Raw genomic sequence first — 25,721 nt, 5'->3', positions numbered from 1 at the left:
CTCCTGTCAGAGCGGGAGGAGGTGAGGTGGCGGTGGCGCGTGGCGACCAAGGAGGCGGTGGCGCACGCGCGGCGAGCAAGGAGGCGGTTGCGCGCGGGCGCCATCAGGCGGCGGTGGCGTGCGCACGGCAAGCGTGAGGGGAGAAGGCAGGCGCACGGAGCGAGAAATTTCTATATTACATCGAATTCGGAGACCTCATGTCTTTTGATATTAAATTAGCAAGCTCTTTCAAAATATAACCCTGGACCTACGAATTCTTTCGAAACAAGAAATTTCGACTCTTTTTCTCGATTTAGCGAATTTTGTTGATGTTTTCATTTGCCTAAACACATGAAGTTTCCATTTTACCCCTGATCCGGATCGAATCCTTCTCTCCCGTGCTCTCATCTCTCTCTGGCTCTCCCATTCATCCCGCCACCCCTGCAAGCGGGCGGGCTCTCCGGCAATGGGGACAGATCAAGAGGCAGACTGAGCACAGGAAAGAAGGGTTGTGTTTAGATCCGTAAAAAGGTGGTAAAAAAAGTCACATCGGACACTGTAGCACACTGTAGCACTTTTCGTTTGTTTGTGGTAATTGTTGTCCTACCATGACCTAACTAGGTTTAAAAGATTCGTCTCGTCGTGTACATCAAAACTATGTAATTAGCTTTTTTATTTATCTACATTTAATGCTTCATGCATGAGGCAAAAAATTTGATGTGATAGATGAATAGTAAAGTTTGGAGAGACAAATTTTGGAACTAAACACAGCCAAGAACGAGACGGCAGAAAACATTCGATCCAATCCTTTCTAAGGCTTGCTCCAACGGTTCCCTGGGAACCGCCCCCCACCCTACGTAGGGGGAGCTTTGGGGGGAATTCCCTCCAAGGGTTCCCCCAAAGCTAGAGTGAGTTTCAACCACCCCTATATTCTAATCACACCGTTTCTTCACAATATTAATCCCGTTTGAGCCCCGTAACATGATGATAATGCGTATTATGACAGGACAAATACTATATGATTTTTTAAAAATTTAAAAACGATAAATAAATAGTTAGTTAATGAGTGATAGTATATAGAGGGAATAGATATGGGGGAATGGTTGGAGAGAATGAGTTATAGGGGGAGGAATCTTTTGGAGTGAGGTAGTAAAATATAGTAAATAGTACGTTTGGGAGGAGTTGGAGAGGGGGAATGGTTGGAGATAGCAGGAGCTGCTAGGCGGCGGGCGGCAAGCCGCCCTGCTCGTCCCCTCCCCTGGTCTTGGAACACATCGTCCGGTTCGAGCTGCTGGAGGCCATGCCGAGGCACACCGTGAGGCACGCCGGTGAGGTTCGAGCTCTTCAGCTTGGGCGCCCAGCACAGGACCAGACGAGCAAAACACGGAAAAAGAAGAACACGGGAGAGAGGAGGGGACGGAGGAATCGAAGTGGGATCCCATCCATCTTGGTTGGGGTAAAATGGGTAGTTTAGGTGTCCAATAAAAGGAAAACAGAAAAGAAATTTGCGAAACCGAGAAAAGAAATTAGAATCCCTTGTTTCGAAACAATTCGCACGCCAGTGTTATATTTTGAACGGCTTGCGAATTTAATGTCAAGAGAGGTGAGGCCTACGTATTCAATGTCAAATATCGAAATTTCTCGCACGAAGCAGAGGAAACTGGAAAGGAGAAGCGCGCGTTGACCGGCTGACCAAACGAAAGGCGGATATGCGAGGCGGGTAGGCGAGCCGTCGGGTGACAAAATAATTTAGTTTTTGGCAAAAACATGCTCCAACATGCTGTTTTTATGGGTCTCCACCCCCTCCCACCTCCCTAGCTTCTTACAGGCGGGTCCGGCGTGAGGGGTAACGTGGACCCAATTTAAGTGAAAAATGTTTTCAATTATTTTCGATCTTTATATTATAGATTCAAGTCTGCACTAAGGTGCTGTTTTGTCTTATTCTACTATCTGGATTTCTATAGGATGACTGGAGTTTTCGCGAAACATGATTTTAGAGAACGCACCACAATGGCAACTCTCGATATTCCTGATATATGATAATATTTTTACATGCCGTACGTTCATAATCGGACGGCCAAAGATTAATTTGGTGACGTGGTTCAACTAAACGAGCCGGAATGCACCGGCTCTAGAGTATAGAGATGTTTTCAATTATTTTCGATCTTTATATTATAGATTCAAGTCTGTACTAAGGTGCTGTTTTGTCTTATTCTACTATCTGGATTTCTATAGGATGACTGGAGTTTTCGCGAAACATGATTCTAGAGAACGCACCACAATGGCAACTCTCGATATTCCTGATATATGATAATATTTTTACATGCCGTACGTTCATAATCGGACGTCCAAAGATTAATTTGGTGACGTGGTTCAACTAAACGAGCCGGAATGCACCGGCTCTAGAGTATAGAGATTACTTGTGTACTGTGACGGTGTGACCTGGTGTTTTGGCTTTCTGTTTGCAGCCCTCTGTGTTGCATGCAGCAAGCTGTCGTTAAAACAAGATAACAAAAAGTCTGTAATTTCAATGTTGAAAAGTAATGAAATCAGGCCAAAGTCCAGTTTGGAAAAAAAAAGAAAAAAATAATTTCTTCCTCTCTGTCTCCTTCATGTATCAAGAAAGTTATTTACTTGGGAATGAGGCTAAAACTTATAGACCGAGCCTAAATGATTTTACAATCTTATTCTCCTACTAAAATGGCACAATTTCATCCAAAAGTTTGAGTCAAATGAAGCCCCAAAAGGAAAATCCACATCATGAAGATCTAGATCTAGCTAGAGGCAAAGAGAGATCCATTTGAGCCTTAAAACTATCCAAAAAACATAGAAAAGATATGGAATTAGCATCAACTTACCTCCTACAGCCCTCAACTCGAAGGAAATCAAGTTTAAAACATTCCCTACCCTTTTTACTTTTTTTTTTGAATTTTAGGGTAGCACCTCCCATCGAGGAAGCAATGGGCTGTCGAGAGGAGGAAGAAAGTGGTATGCTACTTTTGTTGGGCATTTTTAAGGGCGGGAGAGGGCGTTAGCCGCACCTGGAAATACGGTTGGGGGGTCATTTTCATAGGCGGGTGGGGGTGAACCGCCCCAACAAATGGCATTTTCAGGGGGCGGATCAGCCCCACACCTGCCCCTTAAATGGGGAGCCATTTTCAGGGGCGGGTGAGGAGATGACCTGTCTCTGAAAATGCTTTTCTAGGGGTGTGTTGGCAGCTACAGTACCCCCGCTCCGTTTATTGGAGCGGGTTACATTTTGAGCCTCCCTAGAAAAAAAATCAAAGCGTTCCTACAAACCGTTTTTTAGTAGTGGAACGTTTTTATTTTATTCAATACACCAGAAAAAAATTGTGATCAGTGACAAGCATTATAAAAAAACATTTGTAGAGGCACCACGATCAGCTCCTACTTTTCGCAACTAAAAATAGGACAACCACCCCTAGAAATCGATTTCTAGGAGTGTACATTTGGAATCCTAAACGATCTCAAATAAAAAACTAGCCAACTATGAAGTTTTGGATCTTGTTTAGTACTAGAACTTTGATATAAAGCTTGTCTGCATACGTGGTCATTTTAAAAAATTTTAATTTAAAAATCTAAGAATTCATAACGAACTTTTGAACAATTAAACAATTTCAAATGAAAAAAATTATCAGCTACAAACTTTAAGATCTCATTGAGCTATAGAACTTGATACAAAGTTTTGTCTTCGTCCAACATCATATGAAAAAGATATAAATTTATTTTTATGGGACCATGTCTAGAGGCGGGCCATCCTACAAACCGCCATAAAAATTCATTTTATGGGTTGTTCATAAGGAGCCCCGCTCCTAGAAATCGGTCTATTTTAGGGGTGGTCCACAGCATGGGTCACCCCAAAATGCTGATGTCTAGTGTGTTGTCCGTGTTTCAATTCGCCTTAAAAATAGGATATAATGTTGATGTCCCGTTCTTTCCCCATCCACAGTACGCCAGGGGCGAAACATGGGCGATGCTGCTTTCCGGCGTCGATCCGCCCGATTCCCCGCCTCTGGCAGCCTCTCCGCCGGCGGTGAGGGGGGAATCAGCCGGATCGATGTCCGGCGCTGTTTATAGCTACTAGTATAGGATAGGTTGTGCTAGTTTGCTAGGGTTGCCGGTGGAGTGGGTCGTCGGCGTCTCTGGTTGTCGTTGGTTGGACGGCGGCAACGGCGGCGAGTTTATCTCCATGTCGGATTCTTTTGCTCCTGACGGTTCTTCTTGTTGATTTGTCGGTGAGATGTGTATATTTGTGCTGCTTTGTCTCAGGCATTTGTTGGCGTCGATGCAGTGAAGAAGATCCTCGGCTCAGTGGCATCTACTTCATCTGCGACTACTCCGACACCTCCGGTGCTGGCAGCTCCAGGTCTGTCACAGGCAGTGCCCATAGGGCGGAGACGGGATTGCGGTGGTGGAATAAGCGTCGCCGGCTTCTTCTTCGCCTCGCTGGTGAGTCCTCTGGAGCTAGTGAGGAGCCGGTGTGGTGGGTATGCCGGGAGGTCAGCGGTGGCGCTGTCGTTCGGTCGTGGATGGTGGCGGCAGCGCTGGACTTTCTACGGTGGCTGCTCCTCCTGCGGGCTGTGGTCTTCCACTGCAAGGCGGTGAGGATTTTGCTCCTTCGATGCGAATTTGGCGTCCTTTCCGGCCGCGTCATGAGGTTGGTGGTCTCCTTCTCTTTTGCGAAAGGGGGGATGATCTGGACGTCCCCATGGGATGTTCGTTCCGAGCCATCGTCGTCGGTGGCACCGGATTTGTGGTGGCGCACGAGAAGATTAGAGGAAGGTGGTGCTACGGGTGTTTCTTCGCCCTTGCCGGTGAGGATGCTGCTGATGTGCCATAGCGGTAGTAGATGCGTCAGGGATGGTGCTCCATGGCGTTGACTTTTGCAGCGATTCCAAGATTTGGAGCTCCTTGACGGTGAGATGAAACTCTCCAGCAGGGGCGGGCCCACCATGTATTCATGGGTATTCAGCTGAATACCCAAAATTTGTGACAAAAAATTTCATATATAGTATACAATACGTGTATGTATCCAAAGATTGAAAATAACTAGAGAACACAGCTAAGTTGGGCTCAAATTGACGCATTCTCCTCCTCAGGCCAGCAGGCCAAGCCGCGCGCCGGCCCGCAACAGCCCAAATAACCCTCGCTCACCTCCTCCCCATCCATTCCGCACCGGCCCAGCAGGCCTGCTCGCCCCTCCACAGCTTGACACTCGGCAGCTTCATAGCCTGAGTCCTTTCCCCATGACGGCCCATTCCATATCTGCATATCTGCTTTTGCTCCCGTGCTCTGCTCCCAGACGCCGCTGCTAGCACAGTTATCTATGATGATAGTTAAAAATTTGAAAAGTCCAACAGAATTATCTATGATGCTAGTTAAAGAAGAAAAGATTTCTTGATATGATATTGTTTACAAACTTATCAAATTAGTGCTACTTCTCCCTATTGCAACTGCTGGTGCTGAGAGGATCTTTTCTATAATGAACTTTGTCAAATACAAGATAAGAAGTAAGATGGGGCAGAAATTTTTGAATGGTAGCTTGATCACATTCATTGAAAGAGAATTCTTCTTGCGAGCTAAGGATTAGAACATCATCTCCTATTTTCAAGGCATTAAGAATCGAAAAGTAGGCTGAAATTTATAAACTTTCTTATCATTTTGCTGTTTTGTCCTCTATTTATTATACATGTTACAACTTGAATATTTTGACCATTTAGTACAACTATTATCTCCATGTCGAACAATTTCAAGTTATGTTACGATAAATGCTATGATTTTGATACTTAATTATATATGCTATGAATACATGTATTTTAGGCCGCCAAAAAAAATCGCGCTTTAAAAATTTCGAATACCCAAATTTCAAATTCCGGGCCCGCCCCTGCTCTCCAGCTTCGTCGGTGCCGGTGGTGCTCTACGAAGACGAAGGCAAGGAAGATGGGGTCTTTCTATTTTTCTGGGGGTCTTCCTTGTACTTTGGGGATGTACTGTGCTACACTTATAATACCATCCTTCCTTTCACAAAAAAAAAGATATAATGTTGATTTCTAGTATGTTACTATTGGCTCGCGCAGTAGCGGGGTGCCGGTCTCTTGTCGTCCTGCCTGATCGAACCCGCCGGGAAAGGTTCAGCCCTGCCTGGCATGGGCGGAGCCAGTATGGATGCCTGGGTATTCCCACTTTCCCAGGAATACCCAACTATTTTGCTTCAAAATTAAGTACCCAGGAGTATATGTCAAGTATGCACATATGTATATGTTATATTGGGCTAAGAATTCTAGTTTTTAATTTCTAACTCAGCCTAACGCCGACACAGAAATGTCCCATGCCTCACATCCCACCCCGGCAGTGCATCACATGCAAGGGAAATTAGAGATGCACTGACGCCCAACATTAATGCCATAGCTGCTCTTCCCGGAGCAGCAGAGGTGCCCAACGAGTCAGGGTTCGAGCCCCCGGTCTCGCACCGTGCAGAAGCACATATATTAATATTTGCACGGCGGTGTGTCTAGTTGTTCCTATCATTGTCTGGGTTATTTTCAGACGCAGAAGAGGTATTAGGTCAGTAGGAATCTTAGATCCAAATTTCTCTACTTTACTTGCACAATTACTATTAGTATTTAGTTTTATAAGGTGTATATGTTTTTTTAGCGTGGATTGTGGAGCTCTATGAAAAATAAATAGCAAGTCAGTGATTTCAAATATTTGTAGAGCGTATTTAGTCTAGTGGAAACAAAAATCAGCACATGAGAAATGAAAAAAAAACAATTTTAATTTCTCTTTATTGCATGAACCATCTTTATTAGTTTGAACTTTTTATAGAATTTTGAACTTTTAGCATTTTGTATTGGATGATTTTTTAATTTGGAAATACCCAACTCTTAAATCCTGGCTCCGCCAGGCCTGGTACGTCACCGACATGCGCGGCCATGGTGGCCTGCACGATCAGCCACCCGCGCATCTCCTTGAGCCACTCCTTGTGCGACGAGCCGTCGGAGACGGGTACCTCCCGACCCGCACATCATCTTTCCCGTCGTCAGGGACTGCTTGACGGCGGTGATCGTCGCCGGACATCGCAAGCTCACGAGTGCATTGTTGGCGGGCGTTTGGCATCTGCGTGCCGTGGCCATATGCGTGATGATTAATTATTAATTAGTAGATTATATTCTCATGTTCATCGTACTCCAAACCGATCTGACCTTACCGAGGGATGAAGCTATATGTAGCATGCTAGCTGCTTTTCTTGTTTTGCATATGGTTCCATCTGTCCAACAGAAGAGTTATTCCTTCCAGCACAAAGCAGGAATGGAGTAACGCATGCAAAATGACAAGTCACATATTTTTCCCCTTCGTGCTATGATCTCAAGCTAAAACACTGACCGTGCAATTGCTCAGGTAGGTCAAAAATAGTTACATTAAGGACTTCTACCATCCCTCTTTTTCCGACTCTCTCCAGCGCCACTTTTTCCGACTCCCATTTGTGTCAATGTTTTTGCTCTCTTTTCTTTTTTCAGGTTTTGCTATGAATAAAATTTAATGTAACACATAAACTCAACTTTATCTACAGCACAGTGATTCCAATGTAACTACACTACTAGCTGAATGGTACGGCACTTCCATGGTGGGCTGCAGTCCAAGGTTTGAACCCCCTTTGCCCCTTGCTGTGCCACTTTTTTTTTAACAAGGCATGAGATAGTATAAAGGGACTATGACAATTTCTGTGACACCCCCTTGCCGTGCCACTTTTTTTAACAGGGCATGAGATAGTATAAAAACTTAAATACCAACTACGTCACAGGTTATTTGCGACGGATTTACTAAAACGTCATAGATTATGGGTTGCTTCATGACGAAATCGACAAAATATCACTGTGTTGTGGGCCTTATATCCATATTGCATATTCCTGACGATCTCTGAAAACGTTACAAAAATTTCGTCAAAATTCATCACAGATTAAATAGTTTCTTGTAGAATAAGCCTATTGTTTATGTTTATTTTCCATATTTTAGTCCAGCATGTTTCACCTTTTAGTTTATCTGTCTCCTATCTATGGGCTTTTGTTGTTCCCATATTCTTTTCATCTGATCTGCTTGCTTGTATTTTATTAGTTAGATATGGAGCATATTGCTCCCATATTCTTTTCATTTGATCCGCTTGCTTGATATGTTTTTCGTTAGATATGGAGCATACTTGTACTCATCCATAAAACCTAATGCTCTCTAGGTGTTTCATTGATGTGTTTTGTTACCTTAACGAGATAGATGGATGGCTTCTCGACGTGTTTATTTCTCTGCTCTAATCAGGCTTTGAACTGTATGCACATCAAATTGATTTACCGTGAAGAGCAGGGATCGACATTCCACCCAGATGGTAGAGCACGCATCGCGCGCCTAATGTTCTAGTTTTTTTTTAATTCCTGTGCTCCAAACGCCTGCTTCTATTTTTTTCATGTGTTTTTCCAATCCTCTGTTTTCATACTTCCTTCATACACATTTTCTGTGTTTTTTTCCTTTTCCTCTATTTTAGATTCCTTCGTTCCAAACAGTAATGTACTGTACACGCATGCCATATTATTATGAAGAGCCCATTATTAGCAGTGGCGGACCTAGCTTTTCAATATAGGGTATGCCGTGCCAAATTTTCACATACAAAATGGTATAATTCATTTTTCAATTTGGTAAAAGACAGTAAATTCACCAAACATTTCGGGATACAAGTAAGAAATAACATATTATCTTGAATTCAACAATTAAAAAAAACTCGACCTGGGAAAGACAAGCCACTCTCCGAGCTTTAAGAAGACCTCTCACGTAGACCGAGAAAATTTCCGAACCCCTGCCCCACTTTTACATAGGGATGTTGTAACTCATACCGTAACCCGCGTGAGAGAGGGTCAGGGTGAGCCAGGACCTATTTCTATATGCTTTGGCATGTAGCCAGAGGATTTTTTAAACTTCAGGCTGAAATTTGATTCCACTTGGAGTCGAACCCAGGACCCGAGAAGTGCTACTGAGACCACATAACTAAAGAAGATTACAATACTACTTGTGCTTGTCTAGCCTATGATGTCTAGTGGCCATGAAAGTCTCCATTATATCATCTTCATCCACTTCAAAGAAAATATTCCGCTCAATTTTCTTGGTTTTGACTAAATTCAAAGCTATAAATACATGAGCTAACGGACTTGAAGATATATAGGGATTTTTTACATGAATCTAGCCTATTTTTTAGGGTATGCCAAGGCCCATATGGGCCACCCTGTAGGTCCGCCCCTGATTATTAGGACAAGGACGAGTTTGATCCAAAATAGAAAGTTAAGAATTAGATTGGCCAATTTGAAAGTTACATGACGAATTTAACCCTTGCAGCAAAGTTGAAGAAAGTTGAGGAACGTAAATGCCTATTTTATCTAAACCTATGGCATAATTTAGCAATACCACTAGTAATAGAATTTCTATCTAAATCTAGCAGTTTAAACATGTTAATGATGTCTGGCGGCGTGGATTTTAAGACGTCGAACAGAAATGAATGCAAAGAGTACACAGGACCGCACCAAGCCACTGGACTGGACCAAGCCAGCGAGCAAAAATAATCTTGATACATCTAGAGAATGGGATCCAGCTAAAGTCTGCCGAAGTTGTAAGAAATTTATTCACGATCGTCCGTCACTCGTCTGCTCCGACGACCAATCCTACAGACCGCGGCGGCGCCGACTTGGTCCGGCCGATGTCCGCCCGTGGCCTGGCCGTGTCGAGGATGTCGTGCGGCACGGGCAGCGCGCCGCCCTGGGCCGCCTTGTGGACGAAGGGCACGTGCACGACGAGGCCCCAGAGCTTGGGCAGGAGCTGCGCCGTGTAAACGACGTAGAGGAAGACGACGACGGTGAGGACGATGATGTAGATGGACGAGGAGACCTCGCGGGTGCAGCCGGCGATGTAGGCGCCCATGAGCCCCGCCATGTCGAGCACCACGATGATCTCCAGCGCCTCCACCTTGGCCTCCGAGTGGTAGAAGGACTCGTTCATGAGCAGGACGATGATGACCACCGACGTCACGAACGCCGTCGAGTTGAAGTAGAAGAACACGGTGTACCTGTACAAAGGTTAACGAAGCTCAAATGCCCATCCATCGCAAAAATGGCAGCCACGCCAATGGAAGAAAGCATTACAGTCACCGACCGCTTGGGGAACTTTGACTGGAGCACGGGCGTGCCGGCGACGTTGCCCTCGGGGTCGTCCTGCTGCCAGAAGCCGCCGGGCGGGTTGAGCCCCGCCTGGTAGGTGACGGAGGCGGCGAGTACGGCGATCACCATGAGCCAGCCGCGCATCTCCTTGAGCCACTTCTCCCGCTTCTTGCCGGGGTCGTCGACCACCACGGGCCACTTGTGGTGGTGGTGCGTGTACAGCACGCCGGTGTACGCCGGCGGCAGCGCCGCGGCAGCAGCAGAAGCAGCCGGGGCGGCGCCGTCGGCGGGGACGGCGACGATGGGCGAGATAAGCACGGGCATGGGCCTGGCACTGGCCGGGGCCGGCGGCGCTCCGTCCTCGGCCGCCACGTCGCCGCAGGCGGCGCCCGGAGGTGGCGGGGAGACAGGACCATCCACGGGGATCTGCACGGACATGGACATGGACATGGTGGGTGGAAGTGAAATTGGGCGGCGAGATGATTCTTGGGAGTTTTGATGATCCCTTTTGGCTGTGCGGTGGATCCGAGCAGTTGACCTACCATACCTAGCTAGAATGGCGGGTGATTTGTCACGGATCATGCGCTGATGTGCTCGAGCACTAGCAATTCGCCACGGGGTCAAGTCTTTGTCGTGGATGGGGGTGGGACTGTGAAGAGCACCGGAGGCCGGAGGGAGAGGGGCCTCGCGTTCGCATCGCAATTTACCGACATCATCAGATGGGAACGGGACCAGACAAGCCCTGCTCCACTGCCCAGACCACTTCACTTCAGCAATAGTTTACTCCACCTTGACTTGATGGACGCAGCTAGGCTCTCCTACCGATTATACTCCCATACATCGTACACTGCGTAGATCGATGTACTTTTTTTACATGTATTTTCTTACGTACGTAGGTCCACGTGACGTCAGCGGCAATAATCAATGGTACTGGTACACATTTGCACACTGTGGAATTGCGACGGTGAGGGCACATACGAAATGCTAAAGTTCCCACCACTCCGTTCACGGCACATACGACACAAGAAATTTCGCAAAATACACTAGCTGAATAGGCCGGTGGGAAGGGTTGGAATTGAAACAGTGCCAACCCACAACCGGCTGCTCGCTGACTCGCTCGATTTTAGATTATAAGTTTTTTAGTTTTCTAGATACAAAAAGTTTCTTTAGTATGCACCTAGATATATACTATATCTAGATCGTAGAAAAATCTCGACTTGTCTACTTTCGGCTTATTCCGATTTATTCTCTCTCACAGAACACTATTCAATCAGCTAACTTTGTACCAGCTGAAAAGAAAAGCTAAAAATATATATAATTGAAACGGAGGGGCTACATCCTTATTCTTCCCTAACTCCATTAACATTTTTGCCCCACCATATGTCCATCATAAACTCACTCATCGCCTCATCACTCCGCCTGTTGGCTGTTGCGCCCTGCTGGTCCAACCAGCTCCCACAAACCCTCTAGGCCTGCTGCCCCCACGGATATAATGAACCAACATCTCCGAGTTAAACCGTCCAAACACTGATCACAGATCTTGTCTTGGCTCATCCGAATAGCGTCCAGCTATACTTAGCAACACGATTTTTATTTTATTTTAATTCTTTTTAATCTAATATTTCAATAATAGCCTATGTTGATCTAAATTTTAAAAAACTAGCTCTTTTGATCGTGCCAAGCTCCGGGGCGTGACTCCCTGAAGGGGAAAAAAGTACCGACAAGCTCCAATGCCACATTTGTGCATGGGCGCGGCTTATGTCTGTGTTCTAGAACATTTCATTCTTTTTCGGAATTTTTTACAATGGAGGCCCACCTTTACATTATGGTTTCCATAGATCTGAACGGAACCTAAATATTATATGACTAAAATTTAGTGCATGCATGTTTAGATCTATGTATTAAATTTTAAATTGGACACATATAGAACTATGTGAAAAAAGTGTTTCTGCCCCTATTTCAAACATCAATGGTTATTTTACCCCTTCTTTTTAAAATTTGTGATTTTTTTTTATGAAATAGGATATGATTAAGTTCCCTACTGATTATATTATATATAAAAGAAAAAAATTTAGAGTTTTCCAGAAGTCCACTCAAGAAACAAAGAAACATAAAAAAAGATCACTACTACAAAAATGATTTGTAGGAACGCCCTATTTTTTCAGGGACGACCAAAATTTCACTCGTTACTACAAATGGAATGGAGTTACTATAGCATCCGACCCACCCCTAGAACAGAATTTTTAGGGGCGGGACACCCCCTCACCCGTCCCTAAAAATGAGCATCATTTTCAGGGGCGGTAAAAATGAGCATCATTTTCAGGGGCGGTTCATGACATCACCTGCCCCTAAAAAGAGCATTTCTAGGGGCGGGTGACGCCATGAACCGTCTCTAAAAATGGTGGCATTTGTAGGGGCGGATTATGGTCTCACCCGTTCCTACAAATGCACTTTTAGGGGCGGATAATGGTATGGCCCGCCCCTACAAATAGTTTCACACAAAAAAATCATAACTTTTTTATATGATCTCGGATGAAGTCAAATTTTATATCAAAATTGTAGAGAATGACGAGATCTAAAACATTGTAGTTGATAACGTTTTCATTTAAAGTCATCTAGTGGTCCAAAAAATATTATTATTTCTCTAATAGCTATAACTATATAGTATCTCATACAACTCAAGTCATACTTTGGGGTTTCCACAATCTTAACCCTTATATACACTGAAATATACGTGACATATTTTTTTTGTTTCTATAGTTCACGGTGATCATAGTGTAGAAGTTTCATATTTTTTTAATTTGTTTTGCTATATGTAAATAATTAAATGAATTTTCAGATAAAATAGAAAAAATTTAGGGGCAGGTGATGGCGTCACCCGCCCCTAAAAATGCGTTTGTAGGGGCGGGTGATGCCCCTACAAATTAATTTTCGAGTTAATTTAAAAGAATAGCATACATCATGAAGTCCCAAGTGCTTGTGTAGTGTAGTGGTAAGGAAGGTACGCGCGAGGCTGGAGTTAGGCGGTTCGAATCAAAGGTGATGCAAGTGTGTATGTTTCGTCAAAAAAATCGTAGCTTGACAGGGCTAGTGGTTGTGGCTGGTTGACTAGGATATTTTTTCTTTTTTCTTTTGCTGTTTTTGATTTTTTTTAATCATTTTGATTTTTTGGGCAAAGATTTGTAGGGGGGACCATGGCATGACCCGTCTTTAGAAATCGATTTTTAGGGACGGGTCATACCGTGATCTGTCCCTAAAAATCATTTTAGGGCCGGATGGATTACTTGCCCTTGAAAATGGTATTTTTAGCTGCGAAAACTAGGGACGGGTACCGCATCCGCCCCTAAAAATATGATTTTACCCGGCCCTAAAAATCGTTTTTGCAGTAGTGGATCTGTATAACTATCCAAAGTGGGCAATCCATTCTTCTAACAAAGCTTTATATTTGCTGCGAACTCGGTGACCAAGCAATATGAGTTGTGATTATTCCTTGAAATCCAAATGTTCCAGCAAATTATGATAACAATGTCCATAAGATATCCTGTTGTGATTTGAAACTCTCAATTACCAAGGAGATATTTGTCTGATTAGGTACTTTCAAACCTATAAGCCCCCAGCAAGCTTCAGCAAAAGGACACTGCAAAAATAAGATATTCCAAAGTTTCTTCAGTGTTGATAATGCATAGAACACAGTTGTAGGAAGGCAAAAACATTCTTGTACTTAACTGTCTTTGAGTAAGAGCCAGAAGAAAACTTTGTGTTTATTTAGACAACTTGAGTTCCAAGTCCAGTGAAAACTTTGATGTATTTGTGCATGACCGATAAAACTTTTATAGGCTTTCCTTGAGGAGAAGAAAGGACTTCCCCAGATGTAACTCCACCAGTCCTTATATATGTTCACATTTTGATTCTCAAGTAAGTTTTACAACAGCCCCAATTGTGCAAAAGCTTCCTCTAAAAGTGGAAGATAGAACAATATGTGGAAAGGTTCCATCAATTTGGCCTTTTGAAAACTCAATAATTTATTTTTTAACAAATGAGAAAAGCTCTGGGTATACTTGACATGGCACTTGATCGCCCCAGAGATCTGTCCAGAAGAGGCAGTTGATCCATTCTTAATGTTGCACATAGCCAAACCTTTGAATTTGTCCAAAAGCTTAACATTATCTCTCCACCAAAAAGATCCTTTTTAATATGACTAGGTAGTTTCCATTCTGATAATGTTTATCCCAAACAAGATGCACCCAGGGAGTATCGACCTTATTGTAGAATTTGTGCAGACTTTTTAGCAAAAGTGCTTCATTTTGAGTTTTGAGGTTAAGGACTCCAAGGCCCCCTTCTTATTTAGGAAGACAAACCATGCTCCATGCAGCCTTTGGGAAGCTTCTTGCATTAATGTCCGAACCTCTCCACAAACAATGCTTTCTGTACTTGTCAATTTAATCAATAACTGTTTGTGGTAAGAGGAAAGTGCACATAAGGTACATTGGCAAAGCTGTCAAAACTGCGTTTGTCATTTGAAGCTTTCCTACTTGTGAGAGGAAAATTGAGGTAGCCTGTAATCTTTTTTCACATTTCGTAACCAATGGAAGAAAATCCTCTGCTCTTGGTTTTGTGATTCCAAATGGAAAACCCAAGTATGTGAAAGGCAAACTTCCAGTTGCACAACTAATTTTTTTTGCTAAAAAGTAAAAACAACTTTTTCTAAAGGACATTCACTGGCACCATTTGTGGCTTGTTAAAATTTACTTTCAAGCTAGTTGCCAAAGTGAAAACATTGAGAATATCTTTCAAAACTTTTAGCTGCTCACTGCAACCCTCCATTATGATTAGAGTATCATCTGCATGTTGAACTATTGGAAAGTTGATCTCTGAGTTGGATGGTATTGGTAACCTTAAGCGATCCTCCTGTGTAGCCTTGCTCACTAGAGTTTGTAAGAAATCTGTTGCTAGGACAAAGAAAAAATGGAGAAAGTGAATCTCCTTGCATTACCCCTCTATTGCGGTGAAAAGTCTTGCCTGATACCTCATTTAACAAAATTGCAGATGTTCTTGACTGAAAAATAGAGGTCATCCAGTTGATCCAGGTGGCACCGAAGCCCTTCCTTCTCATTAATTTGAGGATGGCTGCATGTTCCATTTTGTCAAAAGCCTTTTCAAAATCCAACTTCAGTATGATGATTTATTTTTTGGATTGATGACAGATGTGTAGTTACTCCAAAGTCCATGCCAAACAATCCTGGATAGTCCTTGATTTGATGAAACCATACTGATTCTTGTGAATTAAATCAGTAATTACTTTTTGTAGCCTATTAGCCAGGAGTTTGGTTATAAGCTTCATTGAATAATTAAGGAGTGAAATGGGCCTGTAATCACCAATGCTGCTGGGGTTATCCACCTTAGGTAATAAAGTGATAAATGAACCATTGATGCTTTGTAAGCAGATTTCCCTTTCTGAAAGTCTTCGCAAAGAGCACAGAAATCTGGTGCAATGATGGACCGACATCTCTTTAAGAAATCATTATTGAAACCATTAGGTCCTGGTGTCTTATCTGTGGCTAGGCTTTTGACTACCTCATCGATTTCTTCATGTGTGAAGGGGACCTCTAGTACCTCCAAATTGTCAATCATAGTAACTAACTCCTCAAGGTTATCTGGCACTGTAATGGGAGTAGATGAGACTAATCTCTTTTTATAAGTCGTCCAAAGCATTTCTTCTTTAGTATCATGACTAAAAAAACTCCTCATTGTTGTCAGATTTAAGTGCAGTGATCAGTTTTCTTCTATGTCTGATGGTTGCTGTAGAGTGAAAAAACTTTGTTCCTGCAGCACCACTTTTGATCCACCTTACTTCTCCTCTTTGTTTCCAGTAAATCTTCTACTGATGAAGCAAATCAACTAATTTTTGTGTGCTTCAAGAAGTTCCATCAAGGAAAGAATCAATTTCACATTTGAAATATTAGCTGATAAGCTAGATATGTTTCTTTGCCATGTTTTTAGAACCCTTCTTAAGTTTTTAAATTTAGCTGTCACATTCTTTGCCACATCTGTTTGAAAGGTGAGTATTGACCATCCGTGCTGGACAACTTGCAGAAAGTGCTCGTGTTCCATCCAATAATTCTCAAATTGTAATATGTTTCCTTTAGGAATGTCAGTTGCTACCTCAATCAGATAGAGTGCGTGATCAGGGACTTCAGCCACAAGAATTGTTGCTTTGGTATTGGGGTAAAGATATCAATTGCCGGAACCCTCGATAAAAGAAAGGGAGTGAAGTCATAACAAGGTAGCAGTACTAGAACGTGCGGTGGATCACCTCCTTTGAGTCCAAGAGATGGCAGTAAAAACCAGTCAATCCTCTCGAGAAGAGGTGGCTGTTGTTTATTTGACCAAGTAAATTGTTTGCCCAGTAGAGGAATTTCTAACAGTCCCAGACTACTGATCGCCTCATTAAAAAAGAGCAATTCTGTAATATCACCTCCTGGCTTGTTCCTATTTTCAGGTCCTCGCATGAGATTGAATTCCCCCACAATTAACAAATCTTGTTCATCTTGCATTTAAATGTCTTTGAACCAATCACAGAATTATCTCTTCCCTTCATGTGTGCATGCTGCATGTACATTTGCCAGCATCTAGTAATTACCTGTGTGGAGAGATTTAAATTCAATAGACATCGCAAAGTCATTCTAGAAAACCATTGTTCCGTCAAAAAAGACTACCTTTCTAGGAAACCAGCATTCCTCCTGAAGCTCCCCTTGAGGGAATGTAGGCAAAACTATCAAATGTTGTTGGACATATTTTCTTCAGAAAATGTGAGTTAATAGAAGCCTTCTTCATTTCTTGTAAACAAAGGATATCACAACCACATTCAGTAATCTTGTTTCTAATGGAGTCCCATTTTGTGTCTGAGTTAATACCTCTAACATTCCAGCTCAAAACTTTACAAGTACGTTTATGCATAATATTTGTAATAACACAACAGAGGAGACAAACTTGAATGGAGTATGCAAATAGCTCCCAGTAAAAAAGACCACTCGGTGAAGGCAAAAGCATACAGGGTGATCATCATATAATCCCAATTAAAGGAAAAAGCATTCCAGCAAATTGAGTTCAAGATGTAAGAAAAATAACCAACATCCCACATAAAGGGTGTTACATTCCAGTTCCAGAAAGCAAAACAAAAAATAGTGTCACCCTCCCTGTAGGACCGTAACCATTGTCCATAAAAAACTGGAAACCAGAGCTTGAACAAAGTACCACTACTTGAGAGATAACTAAAATCCTGCACCCAAGAGAAACCAAACAAAATAGCCCCATCTGCTATAGGGTAATCATTTCTTTGGTTTTTCTGCATTTTTAACATTCTTCTCTTTCTTGTCTTTTGAATTCTGTGTTGTCCTTCCTCAAGAATTACAGCTTCTTCTTTTTGCTGACCCTCCTTCAACTTTCTTTTAGGCTTAATGATCTTTTCAGCTGCTGCTTGCTGTGCTTGGCCATGCTTTGGTTTGGCACCTATTGCAGATTTGGGCTTAATTTTCTTTTTCTATAGATTTTCCTGAGTGAACTTTATTTTGTCAATTTTACAGAAATCCACTCCTAACTTTTTAATGATCGATGGTGAAAGAACATGTGGTTCACTGTCACAAGCCTAGCAATTTTTCCCGGCACGGGGACTTGCTTTGAGACCTTTGCTTATTTTTATTATCCTTAGGCTCCTTCTGACTTCAGAGTCAACTAAGATTTGAACTTTCTTAGTTTTGCTCTTCCTTTGGACTGAGCTACATTCTCCTGGGTTCTAATTTAAGCTACACACTAGTGAGGAGGGAGATGTTAAGTCTTCAATAATTGCTTTTCATTCATTTCCTGTCCAGAACTGAAGAAAGAGGAAACTTCTGACAAGCTAGATGGGAGTTTGTTGGACAGCTAGTTGGAATGGGAAACATGACATTTCCATTATTTCCTTTAAAGAGTTCCCAGGCTTTAGACTGCAAAAAGTTGCTAGTTCAATTAAAATGAGAAGGAGATAAAAGGAGCTAGGTAAAAAAGTTTACTCCATTCAAAAGGAATTGAGACTGTGGGCTGAGAGCTTGAGGAACTGTTGAAGTGTGTGGCCTACAACCTGACTGCCTCTACATTTTCACTATGAATGTTTCTTGCCCTGTAATCAGCTAAACCAGGATCCACTGAAAAACCATCAAGCACTTCTACAAATCCCATCTGAATATTTTCAAGTTGGTCTGCCATGAACTGATCAGCATTGGCTTCTTGATCAAAATTCTCCTCTCCATCCATAAGCATATCTTCTGGAAATTCCTCCACTAAGAAGTTACCAGGTTGGTCAACTGGAGCCTGCAAGCCTAAGATTATTGAGGGTATTATTGGCACATTGTTTTCTGCAGGTATGTCATTCATTGGGTTATTCTCAATAGGAGCTGCTTCCTCCTCAATTATAATTGGATTGTCATTCTCCTTAATAAATGCTTCCCCTAGAATAATTTCTCCAGCTACTTCTCCCCCCAATAGGGTTTAAGATTTCTCATCCATTCAAAGCTTCATATGGAATCTCATTGTGGTTAATAATTGGGGGTACAGCTAAGTTTTCATTCAGGTTAGGAGCTTATGCTGGCCATGGATCCCAAGCTGCATTCTCCAAATTCTGAGGAGCACTATCTTGATTCTACTTGTTCATTGGCTAGATCATTATCATTTAGATCAACGCACCAACCTGACCATGGGCAAAGAAATCAAAATGAGCATTTGGATTTAAATTATCAACTAGCATTGGACAGTACAACTCATCATTAATTATTTCACATCAAATTATACAAGATTCACCTTTAAAATCCTCTGCATCTGACAGTACAATGAATTGAGGGACTGATTCAAGGTCAAGTACATGAGTTTTCACAATTAGAAGTGCCAATTTGGACATATCCTTCTCCCAAGAAATTATTTCACCAAATGAACAGACATCATTATCCAAAAACTCCTGCTCCCAATAGTCTACATGAAAAACTAGCAGCATCAACAAATATTATCCGTTAAAATGCAATGATCTCCAGTTGCGACCCCTATTGTGCTTCGCAAAGCTGATATTAACACCCCAAAAATATGTGGGCTATTTCTAACTAAATTATCACAAATCATGAAGGAAAGTGAAACGCATAAAAGCTTGACCCAAATGGCAGGGCTGAATATCAACTTTCTTGACCCTCATATGATCCACAAGGGACTCTTGCAGAACCTCTCGAATGTTATGAAAGGACACAAGATTATCAGGGAATGGATCAATAGTCATGGTCAGCAACTCTTCATTGCGACGCCTCGGACGAACCGCCACCACTCGAACCATCAGAGTTTGATTTTCAATTGGCTGCTATTGCATGCCATGAGGAAGAAAAGGTGTTGGATCAGCTCTCTAGAAAGTCATAGAAAGTCATTTTTGCTGGAGTTGTGTCACCTTGTATCGTCAAACCAAGAGGAATCTGCTGTTGCGGCGAAGTGTTGGGATTTTTACCCATGTAACATTCAAATGAAGGAGCCGCTTGCCCTTGTTCCGTAACATCATTACGCTTGCTAGGATTAAATGGGAGAAACAATGGAAAAGGAAAAATACCTACCATAAAAGACAGTAGTACCCCTAACCTTATCTTTCACCTGGATGGAAGCAACCAAACCTTCCCCATCGGGAGTTAGGGTTTCGAGTTAGGGTCTGGAGGGCTGCACACAGGGGCGGTGTCCACCCCACACGTGGCCGTCACACCACTCCCGTGCGGCAACCCAGGCGGCGTCGCGCCCCCCTCCCGCACGCGACCTCCCAGGCACCGTCACGGCCCTCCTCAGGCACGAAGTCGCCATCCAACAAGCCAGCTCTGCCTCGCTCGCCCCTCTCCGGTAACCTCCTCTGCCTCCAACAAGCTAGCTCTGGAGAATCACCATGGAGGAATAGAGGTATAGCTTTATCAATTACCGAGCTGCGTGTTTATGAGATGGAAGAACTGGACAACTATTAGTACATGTGTTAACATCCCCCTAACTTCTTTATTCCCTACTGTGATTTGTAGGGTAAATCACAGAGAATTGAAACTTGTTGTTAGAGTGCGCTCGCTTTTCAGTTTGCCCGACAGTGGTAAAAAATCATGATGGCAAGGTAGAACTTTGGCAACCAAGATTGTTGACACAAATAGCTTTGGCTGATGCAGCTAGTTCATTTCATTGTTGAGCACTGCTTGTGGGCTTCTAAACAATACATAAATTTGTGCGTGATTTGGACAATTACTCTATGGAGATAAAAATCTCATAAAAATTGCTTAGAGTGGTTTCTATTGAATGTAGAGAAGGGATTAGTATGCATCAATGCTCAGATTAATGATTTTGATGGGGCCACTACAGTTTTCACCAATAAAGCGAAGGTTTCACCCTTCCGTGAGGTCTAGTATGCTTCTGATTAAGGAAGGCACCAGTGAGAGATCCACAAATGAGAGGGCCACAAACGAAACAGCCACAAATGAGAGAGGCACAAATGAAATAGCCACAAATGAGGAAGGGCAAGAGGTACAAAGTGATAGCAGCTATATGACACTGATTTGGCTGTGTCATCTGACTCTGGGGTGATACCAACTCTAACATTGAGTTTAATCTTGATGCTGAAATTGTTGATGAGAAAGATCAGTATAATCTTCCCATGTTTCCATATGACGTTGATGATCCATGTATTGATGTGAATGTGGTCTTTCCAGATACGGATCAATGCAAATTATCTGTCACACATCATGCAATGAACTAGGCCACACAGCCAAGACATGCCAAGGAGGTCCTTTAGCTAGTCAAAAGAGGATGCAATCACAAAATGGATCAGGACAAGTAAGCAATGACCCAATGTGAGCCATTGTTGACGGCCATTATTTCATATTCTGACCGTCAACTTCTCGGGAATAAATTGTGCTTTACACTATGTTCTATTCATATTCTATTTAATTCTAATAAGTTCCATAAGTTTTGGATGAGTTGTGATTTCAGGTGAACATGTACCAAAGTTGGACGGAAATGGACAAAAACCCAGGCCGACCGGCCACTCCTAGGCCGGCTGGCCTGGCACCTCTACACACCATGCCCCATCTTCGATCCAGGGGCAATGTGACACGTTCAAATGCCTCTGAGTCGAGGATTGGATGTCGGTTTGATTGTGTGAACCGAAAGGCTTGCACAAGGATTAAAGGACCCACAACTCAGTGCAAACTCGTGTCCAAGTCACCAATCCACCTCCCAGAAAGATCACAATCGTACAAGTGAGACGTCGGTGCAACGAAGGGCCGAGAGGAGCCAGAGAGAGGCCGGTCGGCCTCCCCTAGGCCCGGCCGGCTGGCCTGGCCTTGTCTGCGTGGAAGCTACGCAAGCTACATCGACACCAGGGAGTGATCACAGATGTCCACGCAAAGACGGTGGCCACGTGGCCACACTCCTAGGCCAGCCGGCCTAGAGGAGGCCAGACGACCCCACATGGCAGCCTTTGGCACCCCGGCTTCGCGTGGAAAACAAGCACACTGACTTCAAGCGCTTACAACTGATGTCACGTGCTCCACCTCCTCAGAACCGACCTTGGAAGGCTATAAATAGAACCCCCATCTATCAGACCCGGGACAGCAGGACTGCCCACGGGCGGGGAATGTTCTAGAGTAGGGAGTAGCACATGGATATGCCCTACCTCTCTTGTATCCACCCGAATAGGAGTAGAACTACTCGACGTACTCGGAAACCAGCCGAACCCTTTGGACTGGGGTCCTAACAGAACTCGACTAGGACTTTTCCATGTAACCCTGTTCTCCCAGATTATATAACGGCAAACAGGGACCCCTCTAAAACATCGAACAACACCTAAGGAAATACAAACCACCACACAGGACGTTGGGTATTACGCTTCCGGCGGCCTAAACCTGTCTAAATCCTTGTGTCCCTTGCACCATCGCGTTCTGATCTCGGCGAGTCCCTACTCATAACCACTCTCCTCGGGATACCCCTCGGAGAACCCGACGGTAAAACACCGACAGCTGGCGCCCACCGTGGGGCCTCTCGCCAATGATCGACAGAAGAATTCGATGGCATCCTTCGACTTCAGCTTCCCGGCGATCGATGCCGGAACCATCTTCATTTTTGGCTCACGGATCTTCATCGCCGATAGATCAGGTGGTTTCGAAAGCTACCCGATTGACCAAAATACTCCAGAAGCTTCTGAAGTCGCAAAACGCCACGAATTCGACGACATCATCAACCAACTTGAAGAAATCGGATTCTCGACTCTCAATGGCGAAACCCGAATTCAACCCGAATTTGACGCGATCAAAGCCAAAACACTCTTCGAACTAGAAGAGGACTTGGAAAGGCTCTTGGAAGATACAAAGCAGGAAACTTCCATGGATGGAAAGACTCTACTTCCCAGTTGCATCCGTTCCGCTGAACCAAGTCCTCGGAAGAAAAAGTCAAAGACTAGCTTAAGAAAACTACCCGCAGAAAGAAGCTATCAAAGGACACTTTTTCAAACATCGATAATATTGATGAAAAGATCGAGCACTGCCTTCAGTTAGCTGAAGACACGTTCAACATCAATACTTCTCACGAAGAATTCTCCAATCAGTGAGCTCTCAACTCTGCAGAGCTAGAACAAGATCAAGCTTTCATCAAATACCTCGAAGAATTGGATGAACCAATCTCTGAAGATGAACTAGCTGAATGGTCACACAACATCGACTTGTTCATGGAAGGATTAACCAATCTCGACAAGCATGAAGCTCTCTGGGAGCAATCCAAAGTGAAGAAACTGTGGGACGATTCACAAAACAAGTCATTGACTCAATTGGATCAATATCTATCAAAATCCCACCCTGCAAAAGACTCTGTTTCAATCGAAGACTATATGAGTCTCTGGTGCAACGTCATTCAAACTCCAAATTCACCCACTCCGCAAGAAAATCACCGCTCAGCACAGCTATTTTCTTCGGAAGAACGTGACAATTTGGACAAATACAACAAATTCATAAATGATCTCTCAGTTCGAATCGAAGGCGGATGGCCTACAACAGATTACATCCCACATGACGAAGACCTTTTGCGACATACACTTGGATTCTCCCCCCGAGTCAAGCAAGACAAGGAACTCTACCCGGATTCGGATCAAATTCATAAAAGAAATCAACTCGCGATACAACCCGATTCGGACAAGAAGACCGAATCTGACAAGGAATCGACTTCCACAGTCACTACAAAAAGAGAACTGCAATCCTCAAATCAAAGAGGGAGGCAGCAATTTTCGGAAGAAGAACTGCCGTTTCAACAGGGTCTTCCGCTCAAAGAAGATAACACCAACTCAAAAATTCGCGGCCATAATCGCGAAATTTTCATGGCTTATTTTCCGGATGCTACAAACCGAAAGACTAATTCTACAACGCTGGAAGACCTGGACTATGACGAATTCCTCACTGAACTGGAGATGGGTGAAGAAGCAGCAACTAGCTATGAAACACCTCCACCAGGAATCACAGTCACTATCCACCTGGACAACAACCCAAAGATGGTCCTCAAAACAGAGTACCATCAACAACTTGGCGACTCATTTCACTACTCCAACAGCGACTTACACAATGTTATCAACATTGGTCGCAACGTGAAAACAGTCATCATCAACAAAGGGGAAGATCATGAGGAAGTCGAAGCTTACAGTCCGACATCTAATTACTAGATACATGATAACTACGGGTACAACTCCCGAAAGAGGCACCGCGACAAGGCAGCACCTCCTTCCCAGCCAAAGCAGTCGACGATTGATTCTACTCACCAGAAAACTCACTCAAGATGTTTTCTGCACCCCAAAGGTAAGCACTCGAATTTCCAATGCATCACTCTTCGCAAAGCACTCGGAGCACCTCCATCTTCTGCCAACAAGGACAACAAAAAAGATAGCCAACACGAGTAAAACCCTTAGAGAAGGAGATAAGTGATTGTCAGTTACTAAAATGAGTCATCTATCAGGCTTACCCCCGGTCTTACACCCAATAAAGGCTAGGATGGGTTCGCCCGAGCTCTGACTCAGCTTCAAAACTACTCGTACTGGCAATCGAGTCATCTATAGGGCTTACCCCCGGTCTTACACTCAATAAAGACTAGGATGGGTTCGCCCGAGCTCTGACTCGAGTCATCTATAGGGCTTACCCCCGGTCTTACACCCAATAAAGACTAGGATGGGTTCGCCCAAGCTCTGACTCAGTTCCCAAACTACTCGTGTTGGCAGAAGACAGTTACTAAAGCTGAAATCCCTCAAGGCCAACCTCCAGTCTTACACCCAATAAAGGCTAGGATGGATCTTCCCGAGCAAGATTCCAATATAAAAAAAATCGAGTGCTTCAGAATTGGATGAAAGAGAAAATTTTGTCGACAAAGACCATAGAGACAAGTTCTCTACCTTCTTCACGAGTCGTAACTCCATCAGCTACCTCGAATACCAACCTTTCTTTGTTTACTCAAAATCAAAGGCACGGCGAATCGAGTAGTCGGGGCTAAGGGACATGAGCCTTGCGGCCCTAGAGACGAGTTCTCTACCTTCTTCAGGAGTCACTACTCCATCAGTTATTGCGAATGCCAACCTTTCTTTGTTCACTCAAGGTAAAAGGCACGGCGAATCGAGTAACTGGGGCTAGGGGACATGAGCTTCGCAGAGACAAGTTCTCTACCTTCTTCAGGAGTCGGAACTCCATCAGTTATTCCGAATACCAACCTTTCCTTGTTCACTCAAGGTAAAAGGCACGGTGAATCGGGTAGCTATCTCCCAAGAGGAGTTTCTTCATCCATGAGACGACAATTTATCGACTACTTCGGTACTCGATCTTCAGATGGGACAAGATCCCTATCTCCCAAGAGGAGTTTCTTCGTTCATGAGGTGACAAATTATCAACTACTTCGGTACTCGATCTTCGGATGGGACAAGATCCCTATCTCCCAAGAGGAGTTTCTTCGTCCATGAGGCGACAAATTATCGACTACTTCGGTACTCGATCTTCGGATGAGACAAGATCCCTATCTCCCAAGAGGAGTTTCTTCATCCATGAGGCGACAAATTATTGACTACTTCTGTACTCGATCTTCGGATGGGACAAGGTCCCTATCTCCCAAGAGGAATCTTTTCGTCCATAAGGCGACAATTTATCGACTACTTCGGTACTCGATCTTCGGATGGGACAAGATCCCTATCTCCCAAGAGGAATCTTTTCGTCCATAAGGCGACAATTTATCGGCTACTTCGGTACTCGATCTTTAGATGGGACAAATTCCCTATCTCCTAAAAGGATTTTCTCGTCCATGAGATGACAATTGATTTAGTACTTGGCCTTTGGAGGGACAAGTTCCCCCATCTCCAAAAGGGACTTAGTCATCCATGAGGTGACAATCTATCGATTGCTACGCACTCGACTTCAAGAAGATCCAAATCTCCTAATTCCCAAAAGGAATTCTTCGTCCACAAGACAACAACACGTCGACTACCACAGTGCT

The 25,721-nt window shown here is 43.6% G+C and overlaps 1 protein-coding gene across 1 annotated transcript; it reads right to left on the bottom strand.

Moving 5' to 3' along the window:
* Positions 1-9,483: 9,483 nt before the first annotated feature.
* On the bottom strand, positions 9,484-10,877 carry LOC120703369. Its single transcript, XM_039987414.1, has 2 exons — positions 10,183-10,877; positions 9,484-10,096 (listed from the first exon to the last, which is right to left on the bottom strand). The coding sequence occupies exons 1-2, from the start codon at positions 10,767-10,769 to the stop codon at positions 9,670-9,672; spliced, it is 1,014 nt and encodes a 337-aa protein (XP_039843348.1). The 5' UTR covers positions 10,770-10,877; the 3' UTR covers positions 9,484-9,669.
* Between the last annotated feature and the right edge of the window lie 14,844 nt (positions 10,878-25,721).

The sequence above is a fragment of the Panicum virgatum genome, chromosome 4K, assembly GCF_016808335.1.
Source record: "Panicum virgatum strain AP13 chromosome 4K, P.virgatum_v5, whole genome shotgun sequence".
Lineage (NCBI taxonomy): Eukaryota > Viridiplantae > Streptophyta > Magnoliopsida > Poales > Poaceae > Panicum > Panicum virgatum.
The sequence above is the reverse complement of the archived record's forward strand: the minus strand, read 5'-3'. Positions and strand labels throughout refer to the sequence as shown.

Excerpts from the sequence above, each read along its gene's own strand:
- LOC120703369 (XM_039987414.1), bottom strand. The coding sequence starts at position 10,769 with ATGATCCGTGACAAATCACCCGCCATTCTAGCTAGGTATGGTAGGTCA. Across the intron at positions 10,097-10,182 it reads CAGTCAAAGTTCCCCAAGCG|GTACACCGTGTTCTTCTACT; the intron begins GTCGGTGACTGT and ends ACCTTTGTACAG.